Here is a 13,040-nt window from a genome sequence, read left to right as displayed (position 1 = left end):
CGTTTTATCGGTCAATTTCTCCTGCCCCGCCAAACTCCAGTTCAAAGTGACCTTGCGACTGTTGTGACTGTCCACGATTTTTCTAAATACAGCGCTGCAGAGACTCAGAAATGGCATCCTCTATGCAGTCCACTGATCTTCCTGTCAGGGACCTTCCCGCCGATGTCCGCTCGGTGTCGGACGATTCGGACAGCAGTAATGAAGAGGGATGGGAGGACGTTGAGCCCGAGGACGAGTCTCAGCCTGTCGTCGGTTTATTCTCAAACGCTATCTTCCCTGATCTGCGAGCCATGCTCAAAGAATGCAAAGAAAAGAATGGTTTCGACTTGGTCAAGATTCAGAAAGACCTTGGTATGCAATTTCTCTGCCATTCGCGTATTTCCTTACGAATCAGTCTTCTTTTGACCACCGTGACAGTCTTCATGCTTACATAGGTCTGATTTTGTGAAAATCATACTAATCTTGAACATGTGTTACAGGCTTAGATTTCCTCGATACCATCAAGCTGGTCAACTACGTTAGATCCGAGGCCAAGGCCGGCAATCTGTCTCCTGACGTTTCCACCAAAGAGAAGTTTGCGGATGATGCCTACCTGAAGCCTGTTTTGGAGGATGACGCTGTTCTCTACAGCTTGGATGATATTACCGAGGAACAAAACGAGCAAACTCTGCCGGGAACTGAGGCTGAGCGCAAGGTCCTGGAGCTGCAGGAGGAATTGGAACGCCTACAGACTCAGTTCTCTGAATACAGACTTGCCGTGCAAAAGTCCCTGGACGACCAATTGAATCAGGAGGATCAAAAGCTGGAGCCTGGAGAGAATTCGAAGCGCCCGGTGAAGGATCGGCTGGAAGATGCCGATGCCGACTATTTCACCTCCTACTCTTACAACAGTAAGTCGTATTGCTATTGAGCCCATTGATCGGTCCTCGCTAACATTGGTCGCGCGCGATAGCCATTCACGAATCCATGCTCAAGGACGCTATTCGTACTGATGCTTATCGCGACTTTGTGTACGAGAACAAGCATCTCTTTAAGGATAAGGTCGTCCTGGATGTGGGATGTGGAACAGGAATCTTGTCCATGTTCTGCGCCAAGGCTGGTGCCAAGAAAGTCATCTCCGTTGACAATTCTGATATCATCGATCGAGCTCGCGAGATTGTGTACGACAACGGTCTCGGCGATGTGATCACGTAAGTCCCTTCGCAGTGATCTGCCCCTCGGTCAGAAAGCTAATGATATCACAGATGCATTCGCGGCAAGATTGAAGAAGTCACCCTTCCTGTCGAGCAGGTTGATATCATCATCTCTGAGTGGATGGGATATGCTCTCCTCTTCGAAGCCATGTTCGACTCTGTTATTTATGCTCGTGACCGGTACCTTGCCCCCGGTGGACTCATGGTCCCATCACACGCTACTCTCCGTGTCGCCCCCTATGCCGATCCGGACTTTGTTGCGTCTCACGTCTCATTCTGGAAAAATGTTTACGGCTTCAAGATGGACGCCATGAAAATGAACATTCATGACGAGGCGCTTGTGCGCCATGTTCCCACCACTTCCATTGCTGCGGACTCGACCGTCTTCCTTTCTCTGCCATTGCACACCATCACTGTTGATGAATTGACCTTCTTGAAGGATTTCAAGGTGACTCTCAGTGAAGACGTCGATGCGCTTGATGGGTGGGCCATCTGGTTCGACATTTTCTTCATGCCCTCTGCTGATTCAACCGTTCCTGAGAACGTGGTTGCCGCTGATATGCAGAAGAAGGGATACGTTGCGTTCACGACTGGTCCATTTGGAACCGAGACACATTGGCAGCAGACAATCTGCCTGATTGACTACAGCAAGCAAGAACCACAACCTCTCAAGAAGGGTCAGGTGATCACGGGTAAGATTGGATATCAGAAGAAAGAACAAGGGTCCCGCCTTCTGGATTTGAGCATTGAATGGCAGGCGAATGAGACCATCAAGGGCGTGCAGCGCTGGTCTCTTCAGTAAGCGACATATTGCACAAAATGTTCGAGGTTCATGAAATATAAATGAAGGCCATGTCTCACACTTTCGCTATCACTTTACATGACATTATCGGCAAGGGCATACATTTCTAGGGACTCATACTAGTAGGTCGTCAAACGTCGAAAGGCGTTGCTCGCAAACGTCACAATGGACCCACATTTATTCCACATGTGCAAGAGGTATTAGTTAGAGCGTTGTTGGTTCAAAGTTGTGGGCGGCTGGGGTAGGTTTATCGATAAGCTGAGCCCTGCGGGCCTGTAACAACCATGGAAGATATGTATTTGCCTCAATTCATCTACCCCTCTAGAAACCCCCGCCACAATGCCACTGTGAGTAGTTACATTCAAGGCCATCATATGTAGTGCTGACACTGTCAACAGCCATCTTCTTGGAAAGAAATCATGGAATGTCTACAATCCGGACAACATCGAGCGCGTCAAGCGGGATGAGGCGCGGGCCAAGGCTAGCGAAGAAGAAGCCGAGCGACGTACGCAGGAAGTTGATGCTGAACGACGTATACGGATCTTGCGTGGAGAAAGGCTGTCTCCACCACCTCCTCCTACATCACCTTCCCAGCCTCGTCCTGGCCAGAGATCCAAACTTGGGCCTCACGGAAGGTATGCTGACAGCGCAGGGCAGCCTCGCAAAAGAAGAAGACTTGCAGGGGAGGACGATACAGATCGGGATATTCGACTAGCTAAAGAGCGTGCAGCTGAAGCCAGGGATGCGGAGGATAGGCTTGCGATTGTTTCTCATGGGGCTGGAACAGATGCGGAAGCACCGTTGTTGGACAAAACTGGTCATATCAATTTGTTTCCCGCGGAAACTGGGGTACAAAAGACAGAAAAGAACCCGGAGGCCGAAGCTGAGGCTGCAGACAAGAGAAAGCGCTTCGAGGACCAATACACGATGCGCTTTTCCAACGCGGCAGGCTTCAAAGAGCAAGTTGGTCGTCGGCCTTGGTACTCCTCTGCCAGCCAGGCCGCGGTCGCTCCAGACTCGATATCTGGAAAGGACGTCTGGGGAAATGAAGACCCCAGGCGCAAAGAAAGGGAGAAAGCGCGCTTGAGTTCTAATGACCCCTTGGCCGCAATGAAACGGGGAGTTCGACAATTGAGAGCAACCGAGCAGGAACGCAAAAGATGGAGGGAAGAAAAACAGGCAGAGCTGCAAGCATTCGACACTGAAGAACGCCGTCAAGCAAGACATCGCCGAGACAGACTGGCCCGGTCTGAGGGGACACTGGACGGCTTCAGCCTTGATGCGCCTGCGGAAAGAAGTTCCGCATCGCGGGAGAAAGACAGGTCTAGAAGGCATCATCACGATCGGCACCGACACAAAAGTCGAGATAGCCTCCATCGACGGCGACATCATTCATCAGATCGCTCACGCCATACTGAGGGCAGTCATAGACACCATAAATCCGAGAGCTCACGAGTAGTCTCCCGGGATAATATATGACATCGTGATCACATCCAGCGTACCCATCGCTATCATTTGTTTCGACACGCGGGAACTGCTCCTGAGCTACCTTAGGTATAGCTCAGAAAGTAGTGCTGCAATTTTTGTCAGTTGTTCAAGACGATCTTCCATCGAAAGAATACTGTAGACGGTAGGCAAGGGCAACATGGATTGTCTTTGCTGCCTGATTGCCAAGGCCTGGGATGGTTACGCTAGGAAGCTGTAGGTGGCCTTATCGATAACGCTCCACAGTCCATGGGGCTGTTCCCCCTCGAGGTGACGGAGCTTCCCCCAAGAATACTCGCAATTCTGCCCTCGTGGCCAACTTGACACCTCAATCACTCATAATGTTCAACCGGAACAATACCCCATCTGTGCCAAATCCCTTCGGAGGCAGGTCCGATGGGGGACGCCCCTCACAACAGGGTTATTCAAACCCTAACCAAGCACCCCCACGGTATGATTGTGATGCCTACGGCTTGACCCCAACAAACAGGACCAGCTGGCCCCGCGACGACGACGTATCCATGACTGACGCGCTTGATGGAGTAAGATCGTATGGGGGACCTTCACCACAGATGTCAGCGCGCCCACCCGTTACTGGAGGGCCGGGTGGTGTAGCTGGAGATCGGACGTGGACACTTCACCCAAGCAAGAGTCCAAATGACAACTTCACATTTGGTAATCTGTGAGTAGACCCAAATGCTTGCGACTTGGTCAATATTGATTGTTATAGGGTTGCTGTTTCACCTCAAGATATTCCACCTCGACCAGATGGGGCCGATCTGACTCTCCTGATCAATGATTTCTACGTACTTTCTGCCCGGCCACTGGAGGGCTTCCCTCCCGGCTATATGAGCATGTCGGATCCCCAACGAACATGGGCTGGTGTGGGTATGCGAGACGCTATAAAAGTGCAGATGTATGATCCTTTCAGCCAAGGAGGTCAGGCTTACCTGGGATCTGCGGATATTGAGGTCAGCTTCGCTTCGACCAAGAAGCGGACGGAGATTCCTTACGACCAAGAGGAGCTTACGAGCGCCGTGATCAGGGTAGGTTTCGGTCCGGAAGCTTTCAGACTGGGCATTTTACTGACAACAACAGAATTTCGAGAACCAAATACTCGCTCCTGGCCAGCGGGTCCTCATGGACCACAAGAGTATTCCGCTCCTCCTCCTAGTTAAGACCGTCCAAAGAGTGGACTTGACATCCGAGAAGCCCAACATGACTGCTGGCGACACTGAGACCAATCCCACGGCTCGAGGCATCATCACCCGCCACACTCAGCTGAATTTCTTCAAAGATACTCAAACTGGTATCAATGTCAAGCCATCCAACCGCCGGCCAGCAGCAAACTCTATCATCCAGCCGGGGTTCAAATTCGAGGATATGGGCATTGGTGGTCTGGATTCCGAGTTTAGCACAATCTTCCGTCGTGCTTTTGCTTCACGAATCTTCCCACCGGGACTCGTCGAGAAATTGGGAATCCAGCACGTCAAAGGCCTTCTTCTCTATGGGCCGCCTGGTACTGGTAAAACATTGATTGCTCGTCAGATCGGCAAAATGCTAAATGCACGGGAGCCAAAAATCATCAATGGACCGGAAGTCCTCAACAAGTATGTCGGCCAGTCCGAAGAGAACATCAGAAAGATGTTCGCCGATGCGGAGAAGGAGTATAAAGAGAAAGGTGATGAGAGTGGTCTGCACATCATCATTTTCGACGAATTGGATGCTGTATGCAAGCAGCGTGGAAGTGGTGCAGGCGGCGGTACTGGTGTAGGAGATAGCGTGGTGAATCAGCTGTTGTCCAAATTGGACGGTGTTGATCAGCTCAACAACATCTTGCTTATCGGTATGACCAATCGAAAAGACATGATTGACGAGGCTTTACTTCGTCCTGGCCGCCTGGAGGTGCACATGGAGATTTCACTACCGGATGAGAAGGGCCGAAGCCAAATCCTGAAAATCCACACCGAGAAGATGCGCACCAACAACGTGATGGATACCGATGTGAACCTGGAAGAATTGGCTCAATTGACAAAGAACTTCTCCGGTGCTGAAATCGCCGGATTAGTCAAATCAGCATCCTCCTTCGCTTTCTCACGGCATGTCAAGGTCGGGACCATGGCTGGTGTCAGTGAAGACGTTGTGAACATGAAGGTCAATCGCTCTGACTTCCATCATGCTCTCGATGAGGTCAAACCTGCCTTTGGTGTGTCCGAGGAGGAACTTTCTAGCCGAATTCAGTATGGCGTGATCCATTACTCCAACACTATCAATGAGATCTTGCGTGAGGGTGAATTGTTTGTGAAGCAAGTCGGAGAGGCCGAGTCAACTCCACTATTTTCCGTTTTGCTTCATGGACCTCCTGGAAGCGGAAAGACGGCATTGGCGGCTCGTATGGCTATCGACTCAGGATTCCCCTTCATCAAGTTGATCAGCCCCGAAGATATGGTTGGGTTCAATGAAGCTGCCAAAATCTCTCACATTAGCCGCATTTTCGACAGTGCTTATAAGAGTCGCACGAGTATTGTGGTCGTGGACAATATCGAGCGCATCATTGACTGGGTACCGATTGGTCCCCGTTTCAGCAACAACGTGCTTCAGGCTCTGATGGTCTTCCTCCGCAAGCCACCCACCCAAGGTCGTCGCCTATTGATCCTTGCCACGACCACTGAGCGTGCCTTGATGAAACAGCTGGATGTTTTTAACTCTTTCAACTCAGATATCATGGTCCCTAATGTCCTTTCTTTCGAAGAACTGCGGTACGTGATGGAGAAATCAGGTGCATTCGATGCGCAGGAGATCTCTCGAGCCCTCGAGGGCATTGGTGGTTTGGCTGATGACAGCCGAATCAGTGTTGGGATCAAGAAGGTGCTTCTCGGTATTGAGACCGCGAAGCAAGACGTTGATAAAGTCGGCCGATTTATCCGAGTGATCAATCGCGCCATTCAAGAAGAGCAGACCTTCGCCTAGAATTACAGATATAGCAATGCCTCACTTGTTTCGTCTTGTTAGCAACGCCTTTTGAATGATCCTCTATATGTAGCCGTTATCCTTTTTGGTGGCTTCGGTCGTCCACATCGAGGTTCAGGGATGAAATCTCAAGAGGTAGTGGATGGAAACCGGATGTCTCTTCAACAGCCGCAGATTGAAGCTAGCTTTCACCACATGTGCCAATTTATTCGCAGGGCTTGTTTCTTTCGTGTGTGAGACGATGCAGCGGCGCCTTCAACTCAAGCTTCGTCATCTCATGTTTCTATTACCCTGTAACCTGAATGACAACCTGCCTAGTAATGGCGTCACTTCAGAATTATTGGTAGCCAGAACAGGACTCACCATCAGATCAAGCGGCCGGACCCCAGGCGGTCCTTCAATATACAATGAATTCAAGATGGGCATTTCTGGGCTATTGTTTACGACATGGTCTCAAGCTGCCATTCATAACAGATGAATTGTACACGGACCTACCTGCTATACCTGAAACCTGTAGTCTCCCATATCTCGTGACCCCGGGGTGGATATTAATAGGCAAGCTACCTCCTGCAACTTTCATTGGACGTGGAACGTATCCTCAACTCAAAACAGGAGCTTCTTCGTGCAGATCAGCACAAGTGGACACTACCTAATCCAGCGCATGAACCATACACAAGCCGAGGAAATTGTCTTTAAAGAAAGCTATAAATGTCCTTGACTGAATGACCGTTCCATCTTTGTGATCAAACACGACCTCGGCTATAGAGCCTAGGTAAAATTATCTGCAAAACATTGACGCCTGCAAGACGATACACAAAATTGCCAACACGATTACGCCAAACCCATTCTTCAAGACGCCCGATAGCCTCATACTGAATCACCTGTCCGTCACATTACATGCCGGCTTTTCTTCAAATTGAAAGGTTTTCACCCAAAAACAGTTACCTCAGCCCCATCGAGACAGCCACGCAGTCCCCGAGGTCGCTGAATCAGTACTCGTCATAAGTGTACTTCTTCGCCGAACGGCGGTATTCATCCGGGTGGGACTTCTCGGCCTTGCTCTTCAGCGCGCTATTGGTACAAAATCTCCGTCAGCCTCCTTCTACAACTCACATGCAGTGCGTTCATGCGGCGTCGATCCTCCCCCAGACGCACGTGCCAAGCACTCCCCTGGCGGAGCGGAGCAAACCTGACCCCTGCGCGGAGCGGGGCGGAACTGGTTGACGTCCGTCGTTCAAGGGTCTCAGGACATTCGCAGAGAAAACTTGGTATCAATCTTACCTGACACGCTTTTGAGTCCACTCCAAATCGCGCTTTGTCTCCCGCGCGGTTTTCACACCCTCTGCAAAGTTTGAGCGCACACCCTTCAGCCGACGCTGGGCTAGGGCTTGCAATTCAAGCAGCTCGCGCTGCTTGGCATTCAGATGACCAGAACTGTAGAAGCAGCAGATTCATCAGCTTCGCTTTCTCAGATATCAAGAAGGTACGAATTCCCGTTCCTGGGTTCTCTCCTTGCCTGTGCTGCGAATTTTGGCTGCTCGTCTTGACAAGAAGATAGATCTTTGCAAAAATGGAGAGGCTCTCACGTTTGCGCTTGTTTGGCTAGACCTTTGTCCAGGGAAGTTGGATCAAATGCAGTCTGCATGCGGTCGCTCAAGATATCAACCATATCGACACCAGAGTACGACGCCGAGCTGGAATCGTAGTCCACACTACGACCAGCAGAGCTGAACGTGAGACCACCGGAGCTGCGACTGCCCCCAGTGGTGCTGGCGTCTGAATACTCTGGCGGCGAGCCAGGGACTCGTGAGATAGGATACAGATGTGTCGATACTGGGGTCTTTGATGGCAGGCTGGTGTGATAAGCGCTGGGCTGATAGAGATGACGCTGGGTGGCCATTTTGATAGGGCAAGGATGCAGAGGTATTGTTCAAGAGAAGGATAGAATGTTTCCAGCTGGCAGCAATCTCACCGACGAGTTGCTAAATAGAGGTCAATGGGTATGTGAAATTCTTATTATAGACCAAAGAAGCCAGTATAATAAGGTGACTTATATGAGTGAAGGTGCCTGGACCGGACAGTATGAGGAACTGACTGAGAGTGAGGACTAGGGAAGAAGGAGGGCTCAACTGACCATCGGTCCCAATGGAAGCTTTTATAGACCCCAGCGGAGAGTCTTCTCTCCGACGGAAAGTCCAAAACTCATCACATCCATCGCAATGGTTCATTTGTGATGAGGAGGCGTGGTTGGGAAGGCAAGGATGAGCGGCGTTGGAGGAGAGCCATTGGAGGATCGAAAGCACTTGGAACTCACCCCCTCCCTCTTTCCACTTTCGATTGACAGAAAAACTCCATTCTCCGAGTCTCGGCTGCAGTTTTATTCTGTTTCTGTTCGCCGATTCGTCTCTTGGACCTCGTGGCCCCCGCTCCGAATGTGAAAGTCTGCGCGGAACGAGTTGAGTCTGACCTTGTCCACTCGGATTCCCAGCTGCCGGTGGCTACTCCTCCCTCTGACGCTCTCAATCTTGGTCTACGTCGCCCCTCTTTCATTTCCATAAAACGGAATGGTCGCAAAAATTGGAGCCTAAGATGGTCTTACTTCACATCGCCTGAAAAGCAAACGAAAGAACTCGAACGACATGAGGAGAGGTGCAGTTCGGCCCGCGGAGCAAGTATAAAAAGAGGCCCACTCCTCCAAATCTTCGCTCCTCCTGATTTACTCCCGTGTTTGCCCCCTTGATTATGTGGTCTCATTTCACATCCCACCTCCACCAGAGGAAATGCCCTGCCTTCAAAATTGGGGAGGCTGGGAAGACTAGAAGTCAGATCACATCATCAGTGTTGAATTGCTATCCAGCGAAAGAGTGGATAGGGACCACCCATACCGCTGATGATCAATGTGGCCGGGTCGAGGGAATTCAGGACCGACAACTTTCCACTCTCGACCATTCTGTATTCTGTCTTTCGGTTTTCATGCGAGAGACCTATCATGAGCTGGAAGTTCCATTGGGTTCGGGCAATCTTTCCAGCTCCCTCAATGGGCCAGGTCTCTGCGATGAAGCCGGTTGGCGGATACCCTGCCAAGGTTTGGTTTGATACATCGTTTCGTCCAGCGAGAGGCATCATAAGCTGAAAGGCAAATGTGCCGACTCAATATTGGAGATGGGCTTCAACCCTTTTGAATCGCTTTCAAGACGGCATCAGAGAAGAGATACCTGCGAGACGGGGCCTTTGAAAGTGACCTTGTTGCACAGCCTGAAGATCACGTCGTCGGACATCAATGCATGGCTTGACGAACCGTGGGGAACCCGGACTACGCTCTAGTGCGACCTCATGGTACCGCTTGCCGGGATTATTTTCATCGGGTCAGTATTGGTCTGATGAGAGGTACCCCAGTCCGGGCAGCGCAGTACAAAGTGGGAAAAGCCGCACCTGCATGGCTTCTTGCTGACAGATTCGGTGACACAAGAGCGAGAAAATATGCGCGTGCGAAGAAATGCCTTGCCGTGGGGATCCCTGGGCCCTCCGTTTGTCCGCCTCGCATGCGGCTGATCCCCAGTGCCGGCAAACCAAAAAGCCTCACTCGCATGATCGAGTAAGGTCGAGGTGCCGTGGGAAAAAAGCATCAGAGTATCAACAAGCGCTTCAGGCGCCTGCCAGGGCGCATTCCATCTACTGAGTCACCCTTTCTACAAGAGTGATTCTCTTTGTGCCGTGTAAGCATTCGTGCTATTACCATGGGGAAAATTGATCCGCAGTGCAAGACATCTGCCGAGGCAGCCATCCCGTCATCGATTCCTTCGATTCGAATTGGCCGCGAGATTGAATGTCTGTTGCCCGGTTTCAAGACCTCGGGCAGAGGAGAGTTCAAACGCCCAACAAGTGCAGATCAGCAACGTTGACAAACGCTGGTGCTGATTCGAGAACGCACGGCTGCTCATGACAAGCCCGTAGTGGCCAGTCCATGGCTGCCGGCCTTTGTTGCCTTACCACATGTACCTGGTACTTTGTCTGTGGGATGCCTCAATGCCCAAGCTTGCCGGGGGAAGTCTGGCCAGTTGAACAGTCCCTCAGATGAATGAGCCCACGGCCTCCTCAGTCAATTTGCGCCCAATGCAAGAGCATCATGCGTGCCTTACAGCCTGACATTTCCAGGGTTGATATGGACCATTGACCAGCCGTACGACAGTGAAATGACACCATGGAGCGGAAGTGAAGGTCTCTTCCGAGTATGATGCGCCTGGCTACTTGCCCTAGTCGTCTTTCATCTTCGAATCTACGACAAGTCACTGCAAGGAGGTGCTCACCAGACTTGTCATGTCCTGTCTCGGCTCCTCTCAACGCAAGCTCAGGCAGTTGTGATCAGACAATCTGGCTATTCCATCCCGTGGAGACTGCCGAGTGCACTGCTAGCCACGAAAACAGTCTCGCCATCGGCCGCCCGGAATACTCTTTCCCTATCATCGCGACTGGCCCTTTGTTTTCCGCCCCGCCTCTCGTTCTGGGAATGCTTCATTGCTTACGACAGTACTACTACCAGCGTTCCATTCCGGCTTTCTGTGCCACTCCGATAGGGCCATCAATCAGAGCGGCGCAATTCTAGAAGCCAGCCCTGCGACTTCGAAGTGTGCTGGCTCTGCGACCAAAGCTATGCCTACATATACACTGGCCAGATAACTGTTTGTACCAGGTTTGTCTGGGATGTCCTCTCCACAGTCCACACCTGGTTGTCTCAAATGACGACCAATTCAAGGCTTTTACAAAGACGCCCTGTACTCTGGGAGGCTACGCCCCGGAATCAATCAAACAAAGACTCTTTTTGTTTTGGAATGAAATCAATCTGACCGAGTTTCCTCTCAATTTCTTCGCATTCTCATCGATGCTAATCTCCTTGCCATGAGTGAATTTGAACGAGATCGGGAGATCGGGGCCAACCAAGGACACCCCACTCAGATCGTCGCCTTCTTGGTTGAGGATTACCAGCTAATGACAATGAATCAGAGAAGTGGGAATTAGCCTTGTGCCCTCGAAACGAAGGTATGTCGAAGCTATTGATCCTCACGTGAGTGTGAGGCCTGATACCAGGCCAGCCTTGCTCCTCTCCACCGAGAGAGACCTTCTCCCCAACCCCAAACGAGCCGACCTTTGGCGCGTCATCCAGCGCAAGTAAGAAGAAGTAAGAGATTTCTCCCCAAGTCCCAAGTGGGGTTGAGGGCGGGGAAAAAAGACGGACGATGAACTTTTTTCCAATTCGCTTTTCGCCCGTCCATTTCGGGGCTCCTTCACCGCCACATGCAACATCGTGACTGGAGGACCGGCATGGCCAACTCACCTTTGCCATTCCTATTCCAGCATGGCTCGCTTTTGAGGGAGTGAATTCTCATCGAACATTTCCGCATGATTCACGACTCTTCAACTAGCGAACCACTTCCAATGTAGGTAGGTGTTGATTGCGTGGCCACAGCTGGAGAGTGAGTGCAATGCGATCATGATCATATATGTATTAGCTACTCTGCAAGACAAGACGCATGAATAGTGAATTGGTTGTACCGTGTACGTGACTAGGTGATGGAGGTGAAAGCTTTGTAGTATGGTCCCAACCCATCAGTTCCGCCACCGTAAGCAGCACCAGACCTGAGTAGATCGAACTTGCTAACCGGGGATGATACCACCTCCATATTCACGCAATCGAAGTCCAACTTGCCTAGGAAAGCTGTTTGCGACGCATACTCATGGTACCATCCATGAGATTCTCGATATGCCGTACACAGCCATCAGCACGCACTATGCACTCCCTACCTAATGTAGGTACTAGAAGAGATGACCCACAAGACAAAACAGACGTGCACAGAGCCACAGACAATCCACCCATTCCGAGACCGAGACTAACAACTTCTATCATGACTCGACGACGTACCAACCTTATCTCAATGGAACGTTATTTAAATCTGCCACCTTGTGCACCTAATATACTTCGAGCGTCGGGTTTAAGCTGTTCTCGGTCCCTCACTATATCATGTTTTGACAGATGAGTGAGCCGCGCTATACAAGTGAACTCGAACCCAAGCTGGTTATTCACTGCGGAAGGTGACGGACAGACCAAGGCATTGTAAAATCATGGAAGACTCGCGATAAGTCGCTCGGAAATTTAACCCCCTGCAACCTTCCAGGTCAAGTCTACACCTACGGGACGGAAGGATATTTCGGTTGTGATTCTGCTGCTGCTCTGTGCTTAACTCAGTCGAGCTGATCATTCAAGAGCGCAGTTGATTAACATAAGGTTCCAGCGTTACTCCAATGGCAAAAGAATGAGGTGGAAGAGCATTTAGGAATGTAGGATTATCGACATAATGTAACTCTAGAATCTGAATCGAATGAAGAAAGACCATTGTCGTTGCGCTCATAATCTGGTATCACAAGAAAGGAATCAGGGTAGGAACGACGAAAGCAAAGAAAAAAAAAAAAAAAAAAAGAGGCTCCAAATGACGATGAGAAGAGGGAGTACATCATTAGAAACGGACCTTCGCGCACGCAAAATCAAGAAACGGAACAACGTGATTTTGGCTTGCAAAACCACGCATAGAAGATGC

General features: G+C 50.6%; 4 protein-coding genes across 4 annotated transcripts; 2 read left to right on the top strand and 2 right to left on the bottom strand.

Moving 5' to 3' along the window:
• Positions 1–110: 110 nt before the first annotated feature.
• On the top strand, positions 111–3,474 carry N7539_001962 (protein arginine methyltransferase RmtB; the record flags this gene model as incomplete). The annotated part of the gene is made up of 5 exons (XM_056931565.1): positions 111–351; positions 480–890; positions 953–1,190; positions 1,245–1,991; positions 2,394–3,474. 5 exons carry the CDS (start codon positions 111–113, stop codon positions 3,472–3,474), a joined length of 2,718 nt encoding a protein of 905 aa, XP_056793596.1.
• Positions 3,475–3,821: 347 nt separating this feature from the next.
• Positions 3,822–6,450, top strand: N7539_001961 (AAA family ATPase SEC18; the record flags this gene model as incomplete). The annotated part of the gene is made up of 3 exons (XM_056931564.1): positions 3,822–3,871; positions 4,211–4,526; positions 4,579–6,450. 3 exons carry the CDS (start codon positions 3,822–3,824, stop codon positions 6,448–6,450), a joined length of 2,238 nt encoding a protein of 745 aa, XP_056793595.1.
• Positions 6,451–7,439: 989 nt separating this feature from the next.
• N7539_001960 (KxDL motif-containing protein) lies at positions 7,440–8,350 on the bottom strand (the record flags this gene model as incomplete). Its single annotated transcript, XM_056931563.1, has 3 exons — positions 7,440–7,521; positions 7,732–7,884; positions 8,037–8,350. The coding sequence occupies 3 exons, from the start codon at positions 8,348–8,350 to the stop codon at positions 7,440–7,442; spliced, it is 549 nt and encodes a 182-aa protein (XP_056793594.1).
• An 850-nt stretch (positions 8,351–9,200) lies between these two features.
• Positions 9,201–9,576, bottom strand: N7539_001959 (uncharacterized protein; the record flags this gene model as incomplete). The annotated part of the gene is made up of 2 exons (XM_056931562.1): positions 9,201–9,265; positions 9,336–9,576. 2 exons carry the CDS (start codon positions 9,574–9,576, stop codon positions 9,201–9,203), a joined length of 306 nt encoding a protein of 101 aa, XP_056793593.1.
• Between the last annotated feature and the right edge of the window lie 3,464 nt (positions 9,577–13,040).

This window comes from Penicillium diatomitis, assembly GCF_028827545.1.
Source record: "Penicillium diatomitis strain IBT 30728 chromosome Unknown utg000002l_segment0_segment0, whole genome shotgun sequence".
NCBI lineage: Eukaryota > Fungi > Ascomycota > Eurotiomycetes > Eurotiales > Aspergillaceae > Penicillium > Penicillium diatomitis.
This window is presented reverse-complemented; position numbering and strand designations above follow the sequence as displayed.